At 36.6% G+C, this 24,112-nt stretch overlaps 1 protein-coding gene across 15 annotated transcripts in view; it reads left to right on the plus strand.

Moving 5' to 3' along the window:
- Dlg1 (discs large MAGUK scaffold protein 1) overlaps window positions 1-24,112 on the plus strand; it is a 204,817-nt gene that overhangs the window by 147,647 nt on the left and 33,058 nt on the right. For all 15 annotated transcript variants that reach the window (XM_031363610.1, XM_031363612.1, XM_031363617.1 and 12 more), the window contains 4 exons: window positions 1,785-1,941; window positions 12,086-12,188; window positions 18,855-18,969; window positions 20,684-20,860. In XM_031363610.1, coding sequence (XP_031219470.1) covers window positions 1,785-1,941; window positions 12,086-12,188; window positions 18,855-18,969; window positions 20,684-20,860 — 552 coding nt within the window. The remainder of the gene's footprint in view (window positions 1-1,784; window positions 1,942-12,085; window positions 12,189-18,854; window positions 18,970-20,683; window positions 20,861-24,112) is intronic.

A 24,112-nucleotide genomic window follows, 5' to 3' on the forward strand; every position in this document is an offset into this window, starting at 1 on the left:
CATTGGCTGCTCTTCCAAAGGATCTGCATTCAGTTCCCAGCACCCAGCTACATCTCATGATTGTCTGTAATTTCAGTTCTAGGATGCAACATCATAACACACATGTAATGTCAATGCATGTAAAAAATAAAATGAAAGACAAATTCTTTTGTTGTTGCAGCTCTTGTTTGGAAATGGACTTTGTCTATATGATGCTTGGGTGGTATCAGATCATGATCCTAAGTAATTCTCATGCTTTGGCCTTTCAGGGAGCTAGGGCTGCGGGTGCATACAGTCATACCCAGTTGGTTTTTTTGTTTTTGTTTTTGTTTGTTTGGTTTTTCAAGACAGGGTTTCTCTGTGTTGTCCTGGCTGTCCTGGTACTCACTCTGTAGACCAGACTGGCCTCGAAATCAGAAATCCACCTGCCTCTGCCTCTGCCTCCCTAGCACTGGGATTAAAGGCATGTGCTACCACCACCTGGCACACCCAGTTGTTAAACGATAATTCTTTTATTTAAAAAGTTTGGAGATGCCTAAAAAAGTTACCATAATACCTAGGAGGTCTCTGATTTCCCTTCATAATTACAATATATCTAAACCAGTAAGGAGATTTTATTAAGGGTTTGTTTATTTGATGAAGATGGGTGATATGAAAAAAGAGGGTAGGAATGTGTTCTTTTTCTGTGGGAAATGAAAAAAACATTTTCATTTGTCAGAGGCCAGAAAGGGGTCAAGCCCTCTCCGTAGCAAAAGGCAATGGTTTGTGCTCACTAGTTGAATGGTGTCTTTGCAACTAAAGGAATGAATGGCCTTACTTCCTGCAAGCGTGTATGTCTAAGAAATAGTGGCTGTGCTAACTTCTCAGGCAGGAATGCGCACACATGTCAGATTTTCATGACAGAGCCTTTAAATAAATGTACTACTTTTATATTACCTTTAATACTGTTTTATTCTTTGAATATTCATAGAATGTGTTTTGATCAAATTCACTCCCTCCCTACTCTTCCCAGATCCATATGAATTATTTCTTACTTTTATATTGGTGGTAGTTGTAGTTTTGCTTGCTTGTTTTGTTTTTTTTTTTTACCATTAATTTTTTGTTTTTATATAAAATTAGATTTTTTTCTTCTATTTTCCCCTTGTTGTTTTGAGAAGGCTTTTATATAACATTTTAGGTTCTGTTTTGTTTGTTTTTCCATTTAGCTTATATGTATTGTTTGGTAATATAAGGATATCAACTTTTATAGTGATACAGACTTTTATACTCCTAGTACTTAGGAGACTGGCTAGTGGTGCTGTGAATTTGAGGCCACATAGATGAACCAGGGCTTCATGGTAGGACTTCCTCCCCTCTTAGGAGTCGCCAGTAGGATGCTCTCCTACTGAAGCTCCGGTTCTACATACAATTTCTAAGATACTTAATTTTTTCTTTTTTTTTCATTAATTTATGTACAGAAAACTTAGTTTACATTTAACCCAGTTTAGTGTCGAGGTTTTTTTTGTTTTGGTTTGGTTTTGGTTTTGAGTTTCTTTTTTTTCAAGACAGGGTTTCTCTGTGTAGCCCTGGCTATCCTGGAATTCACTCTGTAGACACAGGCTGGCCTCGAACTTAGAAATCTGCCTGCCTCTGCCTCCCAAGTGCTGGGATTAAAGGTGTGCATCACCACTGCCTGGCTAGTGGTGAGTTCTTAAGCCTTTGCCTTTTCCACTTGGCAATGTGAGCCACAGACTTAGGACCCAGGACGTTGGGCATGCTGCTTAGCTGGAGGAGAGAGAGAGCTTTAATTTTTTCTTAATTTTTAGGGAACCTAGAAAAGTTGTTCTTCATCGTGGCTCAACGGGGCTTGGTTTCAACATTGTTGGAGGTGAAGATGGAGAAGGGATTTTTATCTCCTTCATCCTTGCTGGAGGACCTGCTGATCTAAGTGGAGAACTCAGAAAAGGAGATCGCATTATATCGGTAGGTCTGATACTTGAATGTTTTTATTATCTCCTTTATGACCTATTGATTAAAAATGAATTTTTAAAATAACTTGAAAGTATATTTCTGATAAGCATTATTGAGCTCAGTCGTATTATTTTGGGATGTTTTTGTTTTTGGTTTTGTTTTTGTTTTGAACCAAGCTGACATGTCCTGCATGTGTTTGTTAATTGTTATACAATGGTTATTACTATTTGTGGTGCTCAGGCTGAAGCTAGGGCCTGACATCTCTAAGTTAAGTGCTCTACCACTAAGCTACATCTCCAACTGGAATACAATTAGTAATTCTTGGAGATTGCAGTCTCAGAACATCTTTGCTTTTTATTTACCCTACAATGTTCCTCAATTTTCTTTTTACTTCAATACTGAGTTTTTTTAAGATTTATTTATTTTATGTATATGAGTACACTGTAGCTGTCTTCAGACCCACCAGAAGAGGGCATCAGATCCCATTACAGATGATTGCGAGTCACCATGTGGTTGCAGGTATTGAACTCAGGACTGAAGAGCAGACAGTGCTCTTAACCGCTGAGCCATCTCTCCAGCCTCAGTACTGAGTTTTTAAACTCTCTTTATATTCACCTCTATCGTAATTTCATTGAATATAGAATTTGGCAACATTTTTTTTGTACTTTCAGCTCTTTTTAAAATTATTGGGTGTGACTAGTGATGATTATGCATGTTATGCATGGTGGCCAAAAGACAGTCTTTTCCACTATATGTTCAAGAAATCAATTCAGATTGACAGACTTGCTTGGCAAGTGCCCCTACCTGCTTTGCCATCCTGAATCTCCTTTGTCAGTCTTGGAAGGTCTTTGTCAGCATCACTGTGGAAGACTCCATATTTTTATTAGACTGCATGGGTCTAGCTGTCCCACAGATGATGCTGTGGTCTCTTGTCCTCACATTCTGTTCTCCCCTATCTCTAAGTTTCAGCCTGGAAAAGTGTTTTGACTTAAGCCCAAATTTTCTGTTTCTTTCTTCAGCTAATTTTGCTGTACTACTAAGTCTTTCAAATAAAATCTCTCATTCTTTTTCCTCTCCTTTTCATTCCATGTGGATTTTGTTTGTTTTGGGGTTTTGGAGGTTTGGTGTTTTGTTTTTGTTTTTGGTAGTTTTTATGCCAAACTCATCATCCATATTGTCTCTACATCTGTTAGAATTATTCTGTCTTCATGGTTCTATTGTAATAATCATTCCTGTTTTTAGTAACAAGGTCTCTTAGCTGTGGTCCAACGTGACCAGCCAGCCATTCATGAGTATCCTTTGGTCTCAGTTTCCTAAGTATTGAGGTTAATTCTTTTTTGTCTTGACAAGTTACATTTTCTTCCATCTTTGCATGTCTTATAATCTTAACCTTCATGAGATATTTTGGATAAAATAATAAATGAAGTAGGACACATAAGATGGTTCACAGGTAAAGACACTTGCTACTAAGCCTGAAATACTATATGTTATTACTCTGTAACAGAATAATTGTGTGTCAGGGATTAATCCTAGGAATAGGGAATGATTCGTTGTTTAGACTACAAGAGTCAAGCTGTATGAACACGATCTATAGCTGAACTGTATTTGGTTGTTTACTGGTTTGTTTCTTTCTTTGTTTCTTTGTTTGTGGGTTTTGTTTCATGAACACAAGATTGACAGATTGAGGGTCCACATGACTTATGGCTTCTTGTAAGTTTTATATGCTTTCCCAGTCTACAACAAACCATAAAATATTGAGTAAAGTGATAACTGGTCTTCCTCCTTCCTTCATTGTTCTGCCAGGGATGGGCGTGGCCATGGTTGTTTTCCAGTGGTATTCTAGAGACTAGTTTGCTTAAGTCTCTTTAAGTTCCAGTACCCTGGTGGGTTTAGTTTTTATAAACTTATTCTGATGGTTTTGATTATTAAGGTACATGTGATAATTCTTGAGACTTATATGATTTAGTCCTATTAAGTAGACTATTTTTATCTTTAAGAATAAATTGTAATAGTCACCATTCTTACTTGATATGTCCTGCCTTTTGAGTCATTTGCCCTTAAACATAGAAAGGTAATTTCCATTTAATAGTACTGCCTATGTTGATATTTTAACATGTAAGGTTTTATATAATCCTTAATAAACTATTGCTTGCTGCATATCAAATGCCTAAATTTTCATTCAGCTGGTTACTTCAATGCTCTAGAACAACTAAACTAAAATGTGATTGCTATTTATTTCTTTTGTAAATGATCATCCATTCTATACTAGACTCTGTCTGTCCTTGAACTATATGAGTCCTTCAAAAGGATTAGATGCAGGGATATACTGATAAATCTTAAATATGTCAGATGTTCAGTCAGATAGTAAGAAAGATAATTCTAAAAAACGTATAAAATGATGGAATTTACATTTCTGGTATGTTTCTTCTTTCATGTGCCAGCCACATTCATTTTTCACTTTGAGGAGTATTTTGTGACTATACTCAAAAAGGTCTCTATATTGATTCATATATCTTTATTATATGTAAGTACATTTTAGCTGTCTCCAGACACTCCAGAAGAGGGTGTCAGATCTTATTACAGATGGTTGTGAACCACCATGTGGTTGCTGGGATTTGAACTCAGGACCTTCAGAAGAGCAGTCGGTACTCTTAACCACTAAGCCATCTCTCTAATGCCATATATCTTTAAATGACATAAAATCTCATACGGTATAGCACTGGTGACCCAAGATAGATAATTTATTTCTTTTTTTTTTTTAAGATTTATTTATTTATTATATGTAAGTACACTGTAGCTGCCTTCAGGCACTCTAGAAGAGGGTGCCAGATCTCCTTATGGATGGATAATTTATTTCTAATCATCTAATAAATCATCTATCTTAATCTAAATCATAAATAAATCTCAAACTCAGAGTATGTCCAAAAAGGGACTAAATAATGTAATGGCAAATCTGTGAAGGAATAAGTGGGAATTCTAATTTAAATACAATTAAAAACAGGATAGGCTGCTAATACACCATCATACAGTCAGCCTTGAAAGACTTTTAGTAATAGAACAAGAAAACAACAGGTTCGAGTACTAAATAGTATATAAATAAATCAAAGTAATAAACTTGTGACAGAAATCAGAGACTCCATTTGCATCTCAGGCACATTTCCAAAGAAACTGGACCTTTGTAAGAAAGCAAAAGCAAATTCTTTACAGCATGGTCTCTAACAGTACCATAATTCTGCAGCTAAGCTATGAAACAGAAAATAGGTGACAAAGATACTCGCCTAAGAAGAAAATGGTCAACAAAAGACAGTGGATCAAATGGGCAGACAGTAAAAGCATGAGCCACTATCAGTCTTACTCCAAAAGTAAAAATGTAGTCCTAGGTAGATTTAGACTCAAATGTTAAAACCTAAAGCCAGATCTTTCTAGGGGGAAAAAATGTTGAAAAAAATATCTGGGCAAGGCAGCAGTTTCTTGGGCAAAGTATAGAGAACACTACTCATTAGACAGCTCCACTTGAAAACAAGTAGGCAAGCTATATAGAGGTCTGAATGTATCTTCAGTGACACCTCACAGAAGACTTGGACCCAAAACTATATTAAGTCTACACATCCACAGTAATGAGCTTGAGTAACTGTACTAGCCAGCTTTATGTCAACTTGACACAAACTAGAGTCATCTGAAAGAGGGAACCTCTACTGAGAAAGTGTCTCCATAAGATCTGGCTGGCTAGAAGGCATTTTCTTAATTAATGATTGATGGGGAGTGCCCAACCCATTCTGGGGGAGCCATTCCTCAGATGGTGGTCCTTGAGAAAGCAGGCTGAGCAAGCCATGTGAAGCAAGCTAATAAGCAGCAACCTTCAGTGGCCTCTTTATCAGTTCCTGTCTCCAGGTCCCTGCCCTGTTTGATTTCCTCTCCTAACTGTCTTCAGTGACACACTATGATATGGAAGTGTAAGCCAAATAAACCCTTCCTTTCCCAACTTCCTATTGCTCATGGTGTTTCATAACAGCAACAGTAACCCTAACTAGTCCTTTTTTTTTTTAACTCACAGAAGATGTAAACAGATATTTTACTAAAGGGGATACACATGAGAAGATATTTAAGAGTTGGTAGCACAAAACCAGTAAACAACAAATTTGGGGATATCTCAAATTCCCACTCTCATATGTATATAAATATAAGCATATATATATATATATATATATATATATATAATATATATCCCACTGAGTTGGATGGCTAGAGGATTTTAATATATATTATTAAAGGCAGTACTTAATGGGCAAGAGCAATGGAGAAACTGTAACTCATAAAGTGATGTTATAAGAACTTTAGTGAAGCTATTAAACATACAGGAAACTTATTACATAAATTTTGCCCAAGAGACATGAAAACATCCACAGAAATGTTTGTACCAGCTTATTCATAATAATCTAAATCTGCAAATGATCTTTTTCTGTTAATAGGAAAATAACTGAGTGAATGGTGAGATATTTATATCATTTAATACTATACTGCAAGGAAATGAAACAAAATAACTGAAATACAAAATAACACGTGACTCTAAAAACATCAGGTTGAGCAAAACACAGTGTTTATCACTGAAATGCACACTATTCTTGTGTGATAATCATGAGCACTATTTCTGGTAATAGAATTTGGAAAATGATTGTTACTGATTTGTACTGACTATAAAGTGCTGAGTAGAACTCTCAGGGATGGATAATGGAAACAGTATATATATTCTTTGTTTGTAGATTCATAGAGGTCTATTTGTTAGATCCTTTCATTTTAATTAATCATAGGGCTTTGTTTTCTTTGAATTTTTGAAGATATACTGTAGTTTAGTCTTTTAAAAATAAGTTGTAGCATGATAAGAATAAATTGGTGGTAAGATTTGTCAGACAAATTAGGAGAATAAAATTAGCTTAGGGCCTTCTTCACTTCATACCTTCTGTCAAAGTACATTTTTAATTTGCTTAGATTTTGGTGTGAAAACCTCAGAGCAAAAATAGATGACTTTAAGTTGCCCATCTGAGAACAGAGTGTCACTGACATGCAATATTGCCAAAGTATGTTAGTCCAGCAGCACGCAGGACTTTCCCAGTGTTGGCACTAAAAGTTCCAGGGCGTGCAAGACAGTGTTGCTCACCCTGCAGTGTGCTTGGAGACAGCACTGATTGATGGTATACATCAGTAACATGAAAACGTAAATGCTTAGTAGTCTTCTGTGGGGAAATACTAGTAAAACAAAAGGGAAAAATCTCTAGGTGCAAGAGGAAAAATATGAAAAAAAAAAACTTCAAAAATTAACAAATTGTAAGAACTCCAGGACAAATATTTAAGTACCTCATTACATAAGATTCAAAAGCACAAATAAGAAAATACACTTTAAAACAAAAGTTGTTACAAAAAAATGTATTTTATATGTATTTATATGCTTAAAAGAATAGCTGTTAGTCACATACATAGTTGTTCATAAATTTGGGGAACATAAACCAAATAAATAAATCTGTAGCTAGAAAGGACACTAAGTTATTAATAATCAAAGGCTTGGGCTATAACTTTATGTTAAAGCATGTACTAGCATTCACAGAGCCATGGATTTGATCCTAATATCAATTATAAATATATATTTTATGGTATATGGATTATATGTGTGGGGTAAGAAAGAGATCTCAAAAGCCTCCTATAGTAGAAAAGCCAAAAACCAGACAATTTCACTGACAAACTTTTAAAAATTTTAAGAAACTCTTGCGAATCAGAAGAAATGTAACATTTCCCAACCCATATTGTGAGCCCAGACTTAGGCAGGCAGAACAGCAAAGGTACATAATTGTGAATGTAGATGTTAAGACTAACTCAACAAAATGATAGAATAGATCTAGAGACATAAAGCCATGTGCTATACCCAAGGAGACTGTAGTTCAAAACCACCCTAATACAGTAAATGACACAGCCACATGGTCATTCAGTAACAGAAAAAATGGTTAAAAACATTTAAGAAACTAAAGCCAGGCGATGGTGACGTACGCCTTTAATCCCAGCACTTTGGAGGCAAGCGGATTTCTGAGTTCAAGGCCAGCCTGGTCTACAGAGTGAGTTCCAGGACAGCCAGGGCTATACAGAGAAATCCTGTCTTGAAAATCCAAAAAAACAAAAAAAAAGAATCTAGGAATTGAAAGTACATTTCCAACAGGCAGTGATGGCGCACGCCATTAATCCCAGCACTTGGGACTCAGAAGCAGGCAGATTTCTGAGTTTGAGGCCAGCCTGGTCTACAGAGTGAGTTCCAGGACAGTCAGGGCTCAGAAAACATGTCTTTTAAAAAAAAAAAAAAAAGGAAAGAAAGAAAGAAAGGATATTCCCTCACCTTGGTAAAATAAATAAATAAAAATAGCTCACTAAAATAAAAGAAGAAAACAGAAAAAAAAAAACAGTAGCTTATACTAAGTGATAAGCAACTAAAAACTTTTCTCTTAAATAAAGAAAACAAAGATGTTTAATCTTCTTCCCACTTGTATTCGTCTTTGTTCCAAAGCACTTAGCCAAGAAAAACAGAAAGTCCTCCAGAGTTAAAGGGAGGAAAGAAGGCTGGAGGTGACTGATCTCTCTCATCTGTAAAAGTGTTGAGAAGCACTGAGCAGAGCCAGTCAGCTCGACAGGATTCCAGGGTAGAGAGCTGCTCCACACCATGAACCACACATACAGTGTTTGAGCATGGTGAGCTGAACTGATGTGGTAGAGACAGAAGGCTTGCTGCACATGCATGAGGCCAGACCCCAGGTTTGACCCTTCTATCACTGTCAAAAACAGTTAAGATGCCTAAGTGTAAAGTTAAAGATGGAGCCGAAAAGTCTTAGTGTTTAAGACACTTGCTGTTCCTACAGAGGCCCACCTAATTCCAGAGGGATACAATGGCCCAGTGTGGCCTCTGATGGCCCACGCAGGCCATGTGAACATATGTGCATTTAGAGAAATAGATATAAAAGTATATGCATGCAATGGTGCATTTGTCCACCATAGTAAGGAAAGTGCTGAAATATACTATAGGCATGAGCCTTAAGTAATAAACACCAAGAAGAAAGACCCAGAAAGTATAGAAGCCCACTTACTTCACATATACAGGATAAGAAATCTATACCGAAAAGTAGCTTGAAGTTAGGAGAGACCACTGACTAGATTTGAATTTTGTTTTGGTTTTTGTTGTTTGTTTATTCATTTGTTTGACTCACTCACTTTACATCCTGTTCCTGCCTCCTCCAATCACCCCTCACACACAATTCTTATCCCCCATCCACTCCCTTTATCCTCTGAGAAGGTGCCTTCCCCCCCCCCCGGGTACCCCCCTAACCTGGCACATCATGTTTCTACAGGGCTAGGCACAACCTCTCCCACTGAGACCAGACAAGGCAGCCCAATTAGAAGAACAAACACACAACTGCTTATCCCATAGACAGGCAACTGCTTTTGGAATAGCCTCCACTTCAGTTTTGATTTGAGTTTCTTTCTGGAGTGAAGGAAATATTTTGGGATTAGGTAGTTGTGATAGTTTTATAATCTCATCAGTGTTCAAAAAACTATGCAGTTTTAACATATATGTTTTATGGTATTTGAAGTATTTATCAGTGTTTAAAATGTTTGTTTGTTATTTAGTATATCTAAGGCTATTTACATATATATGTCTTTCAGTACATAGATTTTTTTTTCTTTGAAACAAACAAGAAAAAAAAACAGGCAGTGGTGGCACACACCTTTAATCCCAGCACTTGGGAGGCAGAAGCAGGCGGATTTCTGAGTTCGAGGCCAGCCTGGTCTACAGAGTGAGTTCCAGGACAGCCAAGGCTATACAGAGAAACCCTGTCTCGAAAAACCAAAACAAAAAACAAAAAAACATTGAGCTAGGTTTGATGGCACACACCTTTAATTCTAGCACTCTGGAGGCAGACAAACAGGTGGATCTCTGAATTCCATCAAATTTGATCTACATACAAGCTAGCCAAGACTACATAGTAAGACCCTGTCTCAAAAAGCAAACAAAAAATCCTTGAGACAGTATCATAATTTCATTAAAGTATTAACTAGTATTTTGGAAAGTTAATTCTACTCTTGTCCAGCAGATTATGTATTTTTGAGTCCACATAGAGCTCCAATCTTCTTCAAGCAAAAATTTAAAACTTTTTTTTTTAATGGCTTATTGAGTGTTCTCAAAGGCAGAGAGCTAGACAGTAACTAGAATGTGTTTTCTGCCTACAGTCATTACTGCTTTTGTGTGTGTGTCTATGTTTGGAGGTACATGGCATTTGGTCAAAGTGCAAGTCTTCAACTCGGTCCTCACCTTCCATGTTGTTGGTGGCAGGGTCTCTGATGTTCTTTAAGCCCATTCACCTATAAGCTCCATTTTCCATTTTGCTCCTGGGGACCATGAAAATGAGTGCCACTGTACCTAGCTTTTATATGAGATCTGAGAATCTAAACTGAGGTTACTGAGTTTGCTAGCAAACACTTTTACCCACTGAGCCAGGCTGCATGGTGGTTCACACCTATAATCTCGGCACTAAGGAAATTGAGACTGAAGAATGGTCATGAGTTTTGACTCCAGCCTGAGCTACATAGAGAGTTCGAGACAGCCTGTACTACAGAGTAAGACCTCTTCCCCTCCCCCAGAAAAGTTTCAATTTTTCTCTTACAATCTGTAAAAGCTTATCTTTCTGTAGACTTTTCCCCTAGTTTACTCTGGCAATTGGAATTTGAAGTGTACATTGTGTTGTTATAAATGTTAAGTGATGCCTCGCAGCTGGAGTTACTCTTTGATAGCCATACTCAGCTGCATTTAGTTTTACATGGCTAAAATGCAATTTTTAAAGGTTTGTTTTTATTTTTTAACTATGGGTAGGCATGCACATGTCTGCATGTGGGTATGTGCAGAGTACAAGTGCCTGTGGCAGCCATAAGCATCAGACCCTCCCTAGAACTAGAATTGTGAGCCTACTGACGTGTCTTCTGAGAATAGAACTTGGGTCTTCTAGAAGAGTAGCAAGTGTTTTTAACTGTTGAGCCAACTCTCCAGACCTCCTATCAATGATATTTAGTGGAAGTCTTGAACACAGTTGTGGTCTCTTCATTGCTGTTGATTCTTACTTTTTAATATTAAGGCTTTATTGCATTCAATAACAATATGTCTGTGAACAATGTCTTAACATTTGTCTTAGGAAAAGGAAAAGGAGTAGTAGTCTGAGTTCCAGGATAGCCAGGGAGAAACCCTGTCTCGGAAAAAAATAAAATAAAATAAAATGGGATATCCTTCAGGAGTTAAGTGGCACCCAATGCAAGTTCCTTTATTAAAAATTATTTCTGAGAGTATTTACATTTATTGTTGTTTAAATTGGTCCCTGAAATCTGAACTATGCTTAAGCAATTGCTTTCTTGTTACATCAAAAGAATGGAAGTCTTAATCTGAAAGGAAGAAAAAAAGAATAAAACTAAGTTGAACTGAAGGGTTAAAATTGCTACAGATAAAAATCAGTTTCCTTCAACAGTATGAACTAACTAGTACCCCTAGAGCTCCCGGGGACTAAACCACCAACCAAAGAGTACACATGGCTCCAGTTGTGTATGTAGCAGAGGATGGCCTAGTAGGTCATCAGTGGGAGGAGAGGCCCTTGATCCTGTGAAGGTTCTATGCCCCAGTGTAGGGGAATGCCAGGGCCAGAAATCAGGAGAGGATGGGTTGGTGAGCAGGGGGAGAGGGAGGGAACAGGGTTTTTGTTTTTTGTTTTTTCAGAGGAAGGAGATATCATTTGAAGTATAAATAAAGAAAATATCTAATAAAAAAAGAATAAAAGAAAAAAGTTTCCCATTGCTTGAGTTACTAGCAAAATGAATTATGCAAAATAATAACACTTGTTATTAGCTGGGTAGCTAGCTTTCTGACATCCATCTGAGGAAATGCTTGACTTTCTTCTCTTACCATTAAGCAGAGTGTTTTTTAATGAATCAGATTATTTGAAATAATCATGTATTTTACTGTATGATATATTTAAACAATAAAGGTACTGTAACTAACCTGTGCTTACTCCCATAATGGGCTACTGTGTTGTCTAGTCAAAGATTATTATTATTTTCTTAAATTAGTATTTGATTTTATTTGCAGGTAAACAGTGTTGACCTCAGAGCTGCAAGTCATGAACAAGCAGCAGCTGCATTAAAAAATGCAGGCCAAGCTGTCACTATCGTCGCACAGTATCGACCTGAAGGTAATACAGTTTTTGTTGCACAGTTTAGTTATTTTTTAAAAATGATCTTAAATTCTTCCTTCTGATAATTATTTTTTACATTTTTATATTCTGCAGCAAGCTTTCATGTAGCCTTGATTGTCCTTGAACTCAGTGTGCTCTGAGGATAATCTTGAACTGATCCCCCTGCCTCTACCTCTCTGATGCTGGAGTTACAGTTGAATGCTACCATGCCTATTTTCATTCTGTGCTGGGGATCAAGTCACAAGTTTTTATTCTCGCTAGGCAAACACTCTGCCAACTGAGCTACATTCACAACTCTTAATAATGTCTCATTTTCTAATTTTAACTCATTTTATGTATTGTTTTAATTTGTCAATTTAGTATTTGTCCAGTCTAAAGCAATTCATTTTCCAGGTCAGAAGTGTTTTTCATTAGGATTAGAACACTTAATCTGCCAATTGTTAAGATTGTACCATTATTTGAATTAATTTTCAAGTTTCTTTTTAATCTGACTTTTAATTTACCACATCTAACTATCCCTTTTACTAACTCATTGATTCAAAAGAGTAATAAAAACTATAAGTAAAGATATTAACTCTGCCAAAGAAAATGAAGTTATTCAGAATCTTTTCTCTTAAATTAGATTATACTTAATTAATAACAGATTTGTACTTTCTAGTAATGCTTATTCTTATTTAAAATAGAAGAATAAAGTTTGTGGTATTGTGTCTTTCTTAACAGTAAAGCATCATAACATAATTTGACTAGATTCCTAGGGGAAGAAAGTGATAATGGAAAATTGGAGGTAATTCCATAGTGAGCATGTATAAAGCTGGAGTAGGCATCAGTACTACCAGGTCAGTAGTAAAGCCGCAGTGGGACTCAATGCATTTGAAAACCCAAAAGAGTGCATAGAGACACACTCTCTAATGTTCATAAACAACATGATGAGGAAGGAAATGAGGTGGCTGAAGGAGCAAAATGAACTGCTTTATAATTGAGGCTTAAATGAAGTAGTTTGTAAGTTAGCATTGAAGAGAAACAATTACCAACTATTTTATTTACTGTAGTTTTCTTGTTCCAGCAAAGCTCGGCCCAGAGTAGTAAGTAATTTAAAAGTATCTAGCCTGGGTATTCATATTATTCACATGAAGGTAGTTAATAAAGAGCAGAGAGTGGCAGCAAAGCTTGGCAACAGGTGGCATATGGCATGAAGTTCAACCTTGGCTTCTCTAACAGGTCACTTTGACAGAAAACCACCAAGTATAAGAGCAGAGGTAGACATGAATGTGAGCTAGCATACCCAGACACAGTACAGTTCAGTGCGCACAGTAAGAAAGTAGAACTAGAAGAGAGAAGAGCAAGAATATTAGGAGGCAGTGTTTTGGGTGGTTTGTTTTTGTGGCTTTTTTTTTTTCCTTTTCTTTTTTGGCTTTTCAGGACAGGGTCTCTTTGTAACAGAGCCCTGGCTGTCCTGAACTGGCTTTGTAGAACAGGCTAGCCTCGAGCTTTCCGAGAATCGCCAAGAATGACAATGTTTTTAAAGAAAACAAACTTGTCTAGCAGCATATACATAATTAACAGGTTGTATTACTATATTTACATATATTGTGTGTGACAGTAATAATAAAAGGATGTCATCAGGTACAGAAAGAGGAGGACATGGGAGGGGTTAGAAAAAGGAAAAGGGAAGTGGTATAATCATAATTTAATTCTTTTATTTGAAAATCCTTTAGAAAGTAAATACATGTTTGGAATTTCAATTCAGTACATTCATAAGAACTTCATGCCAACAAGAAGCATTGCTATGATGGGACACAGCACATACAGTTGTTTTATGGCTGCTAACTTACCTAAGTCTGGCACACACCCTGTGTAGAACGGTGCACTGGCCACTCAGCCTTTCTCTGTTGTCACTGAGTATCCCCAGGAATTTCCCTTTTCCTCCTCCTTTGGTGCTCATTCTTAATCTTATTTTGTGATTTCTAAGCATCTGTTAATATCTTTCAGATTGACCCTTTTTTTTTTTGAGAGGGCAGTCTGGTGAAGTACTGTTCTGAAGAATACTAAGAGATAGTGCTATTCTAGTCTGAATTTTAAAAAAAAAGTTTTGAATAAAAGAGAATTCTTTTTTGTTTGGTTATTCAGGTAGTATTTAGTATATGTTTCCTATTCCAGAATGGTGTCTTTATATGGGTTTGTCTTAACATATGTTTAGTATTTTCCAAAATTTCCTGAATGCCAACCTTTGGATCCTAAAGGGGGCATGGGGGTAGGATGGCATTAAGCACTATCTGTCCTCAATAAGCATGCACATTCTATTTTTGTTGTTTCAAACAACTTTAAAATGTTATATAAAATAAAATATGATTTAGTCCAACAGTTTCAGAAATGCTGGTGAGCTTTTCTGTGTGACACCCAGGCTGTTCTTTCCTGGTAGCAGCTCTAAGAGGTTGAAGGATTTCTAGAAGGGTGCACACAACCAAAAAGGGGGACAATGTTCTTCCCAGAGAAAATATGAGAAAATATATACAGAATGGTTAAAGATGGGGATAGGATGACAGGTGTGAACTGCTTGAAACTAAAGGAAAGAGAGTAATCTTCACAAGGTAAATGAAGTTGAAAATTAAAAAGTAACATTGAGAAATGTGTGGAAAATGATCATAAAGAAAATGTTACAAGGAATTCTTAGTAGTGAGGACCATAAATATAAAAATGACAAAACACATCACACATTTAAGAACTTATCAGTAATCACTCTAGCGCCCTAATGGTAAATATTACTAGTATCTGAGACCGTTGACTCCTTTTCAGGAAAGCGCCTCCTGCCTCACTGTAAAGTGTGATGTGCTCTCTTTTTGCAGAAATTTTCAATTTCCTAAAATGTTTAAAATTGCCCAAGACTTCTCATAATCAGCCCCTCAAAGTGAAAACTAACAGTGCACTTACAGGAAATGTAATAAATATGTTGTTAAATATTGTAGAGCTGTTAGAGCCATAAGAGTTATCAAACCATCATGAAACAATGGTAACTGGAGCTAGTAAGTCACTTTCCTTCAAGAGCAGTGTCTGACTGTGGGGATTTTGCCAACTAATTGTTAAAGGTAGGCTTTTGCTAAAAGTAAAATTGTGGCCACATTTAGTGTGTATCCCTATAGTTCCAGCGCTATGAAGGCAGATTCACGAGTCAGGAGCTCAAACTGTCCTCGACATAGTGAGTAAATTAAAAAAAAAAAAACTATAAAGATATGCAAATGCTAAAATATTTTAAAAACAGAAGTAATGAACTTTGAAAAACCCATCACTTGTTTTTTAGTTAATTGCTAACATAATAAAAGCATGGAACAGTTGGAGCTGGGTGATCGTGCCTGCTTGGTGCTACTGCTTGGAATGTTGGGCCAGGAAGATAGCAAGTGTGAGGTCACTGTAGCCTACATAGTGAGTCTGTATTTCAAAACCAAGCCGGGCGGTGGTGGCGCACGCCTTTAATCCCAGCACTTGGGAGGCAGAGGCAGGCAGATTTCTGAGTTCGAGGCCAGCCTGGTCTACAGAGTGACTTCCAGGACAGCCAGGGCTACACAGAGAAACCCTATCTCGGAAAAAAACAAAAAACAAAAAAAAACAAATAAGCAACACAGGGAAAACCAAAGCCCAGGTGTGGTGACATTAAGTGACATTAAGCACTCGTTATACAAGACACATATTTAGTGCTGGGCTGTGGTGGTTCACGCCTTTAATCCCAGCACTTGGGAGGCACAGGCAGGTGGAAAACAACAACAACAACAAAAAAAAAACAGACACGTATTTAGTCCAGAACCCACAGTTGAAGGAGAGGACCTGCCCTGAAAGATGGCCTCTGACCATCACATGTCATGGCACATGTATACCCATATGCCTTCACAATAGTTAGCAATACAGTAATTTTAAAAATCAGAAGCATAGAGTCGTTGGTACTACTAGAAAATGCAAAATGAAATGGTAGATTTAATGCTGCATGTTCCATAACTTCTCTGCACCTCTTAGAAAATTATTAGGGCAGCCTACAACAAAAATTTATTAACAGCCTACAACAAAACTAGGTGGAACTCTTCATAAACCCCAAAATAAACACCGAAGTAAGAAAGCTATAAAGAGCTACCAACCCCTGTGATACCACCCACAATGCAGGACAGAGCCATAGGAGAGACACAGGGTGTAGTGTAATAGCAGTGCAAGGTTTTGTGCAGTCTGCCTACTGAGTGCAGTGAGTTTGCAGGCTTCAGGCCACGACAGCCAACTGCAACTCACTTTCTCTTAATAGGCTAAATACATAATAATGTAGGAGATCTCAGCATATTAGATCATATCTTTGAACAGTTGGCAGAAACAACAAAAAGAAGCTCCAGTCTAGAAGGGTGAAGCCATTACAAAGCCTACCCAAAATTTTAGGGAAAGCTATGTATTTCTCCTCCTTCTCCCCTCTTCCCTCTCCCTTTTCCCTTCTCCCCCTTTCTGTCCCTCTCCCCCTCTCCCCCTCCCTCTCTCTCCTTCCCTCCACCTCTCCCTCTCCCTCGAGTTCCAGGGTAACCTAGGCTATAGGTGACTCTATCTTTAAAAAAAAATTTTTTTCTAGAAACTTCATTTTAGATAAAAATGAACAAATCAAGTCTGAATCACATGGGAACCCGCTTGAAAACTGAAAATAAGAGTCATGATGATCTCTTCACAAACAAGTACATGCCAGGAAACACACACTTAAAATGATTAACAACTGAAGTTACACTAGTATTTACAGAATAGTCTTGGGATATGCAAACAGACAGTGACTTCATAGAATCAGAAACGTCCTAAAAATAAAAAACACTGTATTTAACTGGGACCGGTATTTCCTAAGGGGGGTAAGGAAACTGGGGAAGTGTTTTTGAATTGAAGCTAGAGATCTTTCTCTTCCTCATCACTTAAGTCCCACACCCCTTAGAAAGAACAGAGCGAGGGCCAGTTCAAGGATAGGGGGCCAAGGAGTGCTGTAGTGGTCCGTTGGACTTATTAGCCCATGAGAAGGACTTCCTTTCAGGTTATGACCTAGTTTGAGCAGTAAACATATTCAGGAAAGTAGTAGAAACTGATGAGAACAGATGCTTGGTTGTGTTCAAAAACATAAATAAAGTAGTATACATGATTTTTATGAGTTAAAGAGCAAAAAAGCTAAATATATGTTCTGTGATGTTGGGTTAAAACTAGAAAATTTAGCATGAACTCAATTTTGAGTTTCAGTAGATGTAAATTCAGTTATAGTTCTAAGCATCTTTGTGTGCAAATGTAAATACCTAATATGCCTTCCCCCTGATACTGCAGCCACACCCCAATAGTAATGAGCACACATACTCATTATCCTAGATCTTGCCTTCTGATCTAGATCTACTTCTTTTCAAAAACTGAGCCTTTTTCAACAGATGACTGCCTTCCAGATTTAGGCAGAAAAAAATACTGTTATTTTATGATACTCTTGTTCCAAAAGTACAATACTCAAGCAATGATAGAAACATAGTCAAAAAAAAATCCAATAGGGAACAAGACACACAAATTAACAATTTCTGTTTCAAATTACTGATATAATAATAAATATAACCTACTAAATAAGTTAGGAGTCCTTACCAATGTTAGTTAGATGACTAATTAAAAACTTAATGGGCTAGTGAGATGACTCAACAAGTACAGGGACTGACCAAGCCTGATGATCTAAGTTCAGTCCCTAATTCACACAGTGAAAAAAGAGAGCCAGTGTCCTCAAGTTGTCTTTTGATAACTTGGGTCCACACAGGGTCCATGGGATCTGTACACCCTCCCTCAGCATACCATAAACAACTAGGCTCTTTTTAAGAATTAAGAGATGTATATATATTTAATAACTCACTTGAAAGAAAGAGATAACCTGTCGGGCACCCTTCATCAAGTGGTCAAACACAGTAAACTTCCGAGACTTAGTAACAAGACAGATGAAAGTTCAGGTAGGTTACAAGGGCATTGTCGCCTCAGTTTGTGTAGACACATCAGACAAAAACAAAATTAGAAGATACTTTACATCAGCAAAGAAAGATACTATTGTGAGTCACAGCTTTTGACCAGGTCACAGTTCCAGGGGATTTAGTAGTCTTTAACATTACAATATGGATTAAAATAGCCGTTGTCAAAAAAAATGTTTTTAATGTTTTTTAAATTTTATGAATGTTCCTTCTGATTGCCTTTTTTATCATTTCAGCAATTTAAAAATTACAAAATAGTTATTTACTCCTATTGGCTGGTTTGGATTTTTTTTCCATTGTTATTAACTCTACATAAGTTCTACATTTGAAAGTGTAAGATTAGCTGATTTTTCTTAAGAAAATTTCATCTATTAAAGCATCTGACATTAATTATTGTAAATTTCATTTTTAATTAAAAACTGGAATGATTCCTACCTTTCAACTTTACCTCCAAATGAAAATATAATATAAAATTGCTAATGTTATTTGATTCATAAAGTTGTCTTAAATGTGATTTGAACGGCATCCTCTACCAGCCAGTTCTAATTTCCAGTAGTTAGAAGCCTATTACTGTGTTAAGCTTGTAGCCTACTAGGTCAGTTTTAAGACATTTTATATAGTTTATGTTTTATCTTTAAAAACTTGGTTTTAGGAATATTTAGTTTCTTTTTTTCCCCATCAGAGTACAGTCGTTTTGAAGCTAAAATCCATGACTTACGGGAGCAAATGATGAACAGCAGCGTTAGTTCAGGGTCGGGCTCACTTCGAACCAGCCAGAAGCGGTCCCTCTATGTCAGGTAAGCTTCACTTAGGACTGTGGCATCATCTAATTGTATAATCAGGTCCAGCTTGTCTGTCTGTTTTCTGTGAATGACTTGGATTTACTATAGAAAAGTTCAGTCAAACCAATAAAAACATTTTCATGAGTGATTTTCTGACATTATACTCTCAAGAGTTGGAATATTTTAACTTTAATGGTGTGACCTTTTGAATTAATAATGGTATAAAAAAAGACAATAAATGTGGACTATCAAAGATAATTTAGGTTGATGTTTTAATAGTGACTATATGAGTCACTACTCATATAGATTGTATTTCCCTGTATATACTCCTACACATAAAAGAACAAAATAAAGAAGTAATACTATAAAAGACTAAAGTGTTGAGTAGTGTGGAAAATTTTTACCTTAATTTTCAGTTTTCAGATTAAGATAAAAGAATAACTGTTTAGTATTTTAGTCTGATTGCCACAGTTGTCTGGGTTTGTTTGCTGGGAGTGCTTGCCATTACAGTATTTAACCCTGGTACTAAGTCAGAAGCAAGGCCCTGTGCACGCCAGGCAAGTGCGCCTCAGCCCAGCCTTTTCTTGGACTTTAAGAGAGTGTATTTGGACTTAAGAATTGAGTTTAAAATTTATATGTTAATTAGTTAATTTCTTTTTAACAAATTTTGAAAATTTTTACATTTACTGCTATAAATTAAATTAATACAATATATTTTAAAAATAACTTGGCAATTTGTACTTAATTTTCATTGATAATGACTTTCAAACTAATATTTCTACATTTGCAAACAAGTGGAAGAAGTAATTAGCTGGCACAGTAATCACTGTATTGATACCAAATTATATACTTGGATAGCTAGCTAGTTATTCTATGGATGGGAGGGTTTTTCTAAATATCTAATCAAATAGATAATAATGTTTACATTTTATTTTTTTTAGAATACCTATATAATTTCTCATTTACAAATCGAATATAGTTTGTTGTTATATTATAATTAATGAAATTTGGGATGCCAACTTTTTTATTTCTATTCTTCATTGTGAGATGGAGTGTCACTATATTACCAAAGCTCTCCCAGGACTACTACACTCAAGCAGTCCTCCTTGGTAGCTGAAAGTACAGGTGTAACCCAGTGTACTCAGTTACACCGTTTACTAACCCTGATGGCATCCTCAGAACAACTCTACAATGTGTCAGTATTAGCTAATAGAGAAAAAGCAAAGGGCAGCATATCAGGAAGTGCTGGGTCCAGCACTGGGACCACTGCTCTAAATCCCTCTGTGTCACTGACCTGTAGAAATGGTGAGTGAATCACATGTGTCAGTTTCATTTCCTACACGACACAGTGAGAAAGCACTAATCTAAAGAAGCCAGGCATCCCAGCACCAAGCAGGCCGAGGCAAGAAGACTGAGTTTTGGGCCCATAGCAATTCATATACATACTCATATTCAATACAGCAATTTCCAGTCTCAAATAAATAACCCAGCATGCAATCTATCCTAAACACTGAAAGCAGTAAATAATAGACTGTTTCTATTATAGTGATTTCTGTGGTTTCTTTTGTTTGTTTATGTCTTATATATAATGTAAAATCAAGCCTAATCTTTTTATACTATACTAATAACTTGTCTGTACAAGTTATATATACTTCTGCAATCCCATGAATTTTTAAAATTGATTAATGCCACAATAACAACTTGTTATGAACTTTTTTCTTGAGTCTAGAGCCCTTTTTGATTATGACAAGACTAAAGACAGTGGGCTTCCCAGTCAAGGATTGAACTTCAAATTTGGAGATATTCTCCATGTTATTAATGCTTCCGACGACGAGTGGTGGCAAGCCAGACAGGTCACCCCAGATGGTGAGAGTGATGAAGTTGGAGTGATTCCTAGTAAACGCAGGTAAATGGTTTTTCTTACTACTTCAAAGTAGGGCATTAATAAATATTTGTTTACTTGACATTTCTTTTACTGTGCTATGGTAGAAACATTATGCTTAGTGAAGGTGGTAGCCACATACAGAAAGTCAAGTGCTGTGTTTCACTTGTGTGAAATGTACAATATTCTGGAGGTTACTAAAGGTTACAAGAGAGTAGAAGGTGGAAGAGAAATGGGAAGACTTTGGTCAGGAGATAAGGTTTCAGTTATAGAAGAATAAATTCCAGAATACTACTATGATGAGCCATAGTAACAAGACTGAAGTGTGGCGGGCAGTGATGGCGCATGCCTTTAAACCCAGCACTTGGGAGGCAGAGGCAGGCAGATTTCTAAGTTCAAGGTCAGCCTGGTCTATAGATTGAGTTCCAGGACAAGGACAGCCAGGGCTACACAGAGAAACCCTGTCTTAAAAAACAAAACAAAAAAACAAAACTGAAATGGGTACTTGAAATTTACTAAGAAAGTAGAGCCTGAATTCTTCACCATCAAAAGAATGTTTTAAAAGTAATTGCATGAGAAGTTATTGATGTGTGTTAAATTAATTAGCATGATTTATAGCAATTGTTTTACCAGTGCATATCAATATATATAACAAACCAAATTATAGGGAGGGGTGTGTGTGTGTGTGTGTGTGTGTGTGTGTGTGTGTGTGTGTGTGTGTGTGTGTAGGCTCACGTGTGCATGGCATATATGTGGCAATCAGGGCAGTCTTAGGTGTTAGTTCTTATTTTCTGCTTTGTCTGCAGCAGAATCTCTTGTTTACCACTGCTTATATTGGGCTAGATAGTCCTGTGAGCTTTCAAAGATCCTCCTGTCTCCACATCACCATAGGTTCACTGCAGGGATTGCAAATATACAGTATCTTTTCTTGTTTTATGTTGATTCTGGGGATCTGAGTTGTGCATTAAACACTTTATTCACTGAACCATCTCCTCAGCCTTGTTTTTTGAGACATAGTGTTGCTATGTATCACAGGCTGACTTTGAATTCTCAATACCTTTCTATCTGAACCTTCCAAGTGCCAGGATTGAAGGTATGCATTACTATACTTAAATATACACAATTTTAAAATGCTTTGAGCCCCATGATTAATGAGTTAAAAAGTTAAGAAAACTGAATCTTTTCTTGAATAGTGATTCTGTGCTTTGTTTTCTTTCCATGGTGTCATTCATTACTATTTAATTCTGTCACATTTAAGTGTAACTAATAGAGTTTCTGGTGAGGTAGCACATACGCTCTGTGAGTTCCAAGCAAGTCTAGGCTACATACTGAGACTTTTGTCTCAAACAAACAAACAGAAAAGTAACCAATGATATAACTAGAAAATACACTGTCACCAAATTATCTTGTAAGGGGCTGGAAAGATGGGTTAGCAGTTAAGAGCATTGGTTGCTCTTCTAGAGGACTAGATTTGATTATCCAGCATGCATGAGGCCTGTGTTCACTCCCTAGGGCTACAAAAATAAAAATAAATATAAAAAATTTAAAATCAGGAGAAGGGAAGATTTTGTAGTATGCTTCCTATCTTTTTTATTTCATTAGCTAGACTTACGTCAAGGTATGCATGCTTACTGTAGCTGGTTACTTCATTTACCATCAAGTTCATTGATGAGTTGGATTTATACTTCTTCTAATCAAAAAGTACCCCAAATCATATCTGTCTTTCTTATATAGCACAAACAGGTAGAAATACTTTATTTTATTTGCAGTATTAAAGATTGAACCCCCAGGGCTTTGTACATGCTGTACAGCCATTCTATCACTGACCTAAGAACAATATTAAAGCATGGCCAGGATTTGTGATTACTGATTGGAGGGTTATTTTACCTGTTGTTAGCTAGAGCTACATACTTAGCAAGATCTATCTGTTGTATAACCCATGTGTTTGATGGAAAATCTTACCTTAGGAGTGCAGCCTTTGGCATTCATCTTTCCTATGTTAGAATATAGTATGCCTTAATTCAGAAACTCCTCTCTGCCTTCTTGATTCAGTAGAAACCTCACATTTTAAATATCAAAGTTGCAGCTCCTAAAAATTGTCATTTGGGGCCTCATACCCTACAAAGGCTTTACATGTGCCCTCAACCAGTGAGAAACATGCTGACATGGATGGAAAGAGCAAACACAGGAGATACATCTTAAAGTGTCTGTCCATCCTCTAGTTCATAACTAGTACTATAGAATATTATGTTTCTACCAAAAATTCAGTAGGAAAACACAACACATTTGCCATTTTACTTATATGTAAGATAGAGTGGTTTTTTGTTTATACACACTTAAATGAAGAAGCTTTCATTAAACAGTCTTTCCTGTGGAAAACAGAGAGCATAGAGTGCAGCCTTCAGCTGCTCTGCTCACAGCCTGCTTTCTTTCCCCTTGGCCAAAAGGTGTGGGTAGGTGATGGGAGGCTCCCTCCCATTATCCTACTGCCACTTGATGTCACCATACCTTTCATCATTTTTTGACCCCACACAAAACAAATCTTTAAAATCTTCATATTTACACTGCACTCTTTTTGAGCCCAGATAGCACCAATTCCACACCCAAGTTCTATCTGCTACTCAAAAGTATGGCACTAAGAGGGATCATAAAGTGATAATCTAGGCTAATGCCTGGCCTTTTTTGCACATTAAAGAAAGGCATGGCATCCTTCCACAGTGCTGGTCGGCTCAGTTCATAACCGCTAGCTTCAGGGAGACGCAGGCAGGCACCTTTATTTTTTTCTTGACTGTTTTTAAATTTTATGTTTTCTTAAGTAAAATTATCTTTTATCCAGAAACCTGATACCATGAAGAGTTGCAATTCTCATACTTCTTGATTTTATTTCAGGAATAGCATTTACAAATATTATCTATTTACTGAACAAAAGAAAGGATTTAAAAAGTCCATTTTTGAATGGTAAATGTTTAATTAATTCTAGTTAGTAGTACCCTCAGTAAGTACTGGAACAAGTTTACAAATTACTCATACCATAAACTCCCAAATATTATTCTGGAGTAGTAAAGAACATAGGGCTTTAATCTATGAGTACTAAGATTCTGTTGCACCCACAATAAAACATTAGCTAGATAGTTTTCATAGGCTCTTCTGCTAGGTTTTCCTGCAATATGCTATCATACTTAAAAGCTAAAATGTAAAGGTTTATAAAAAGTTTAATTTATGTGAAACCACATTGGCATGATTTAGATTGATGTCACTGTATCTAAAGTTTCTGGA

The sequence above is a fragment of the Mastomys coucha genome, unplaced genomic scaffold (assembly GCF_008632895.1).
Source record: "Mastomys coucha isolate ucsf_1 unplaced genomic scaffold, UCSF_Mcou_1 pScaffold12, whole genome shotgun sequence".
NCBI lineage: Eukaryota > Metazoa > Chordata > Mammalia > Rodentia > Muridae > Mastomys > Mastomys coucha.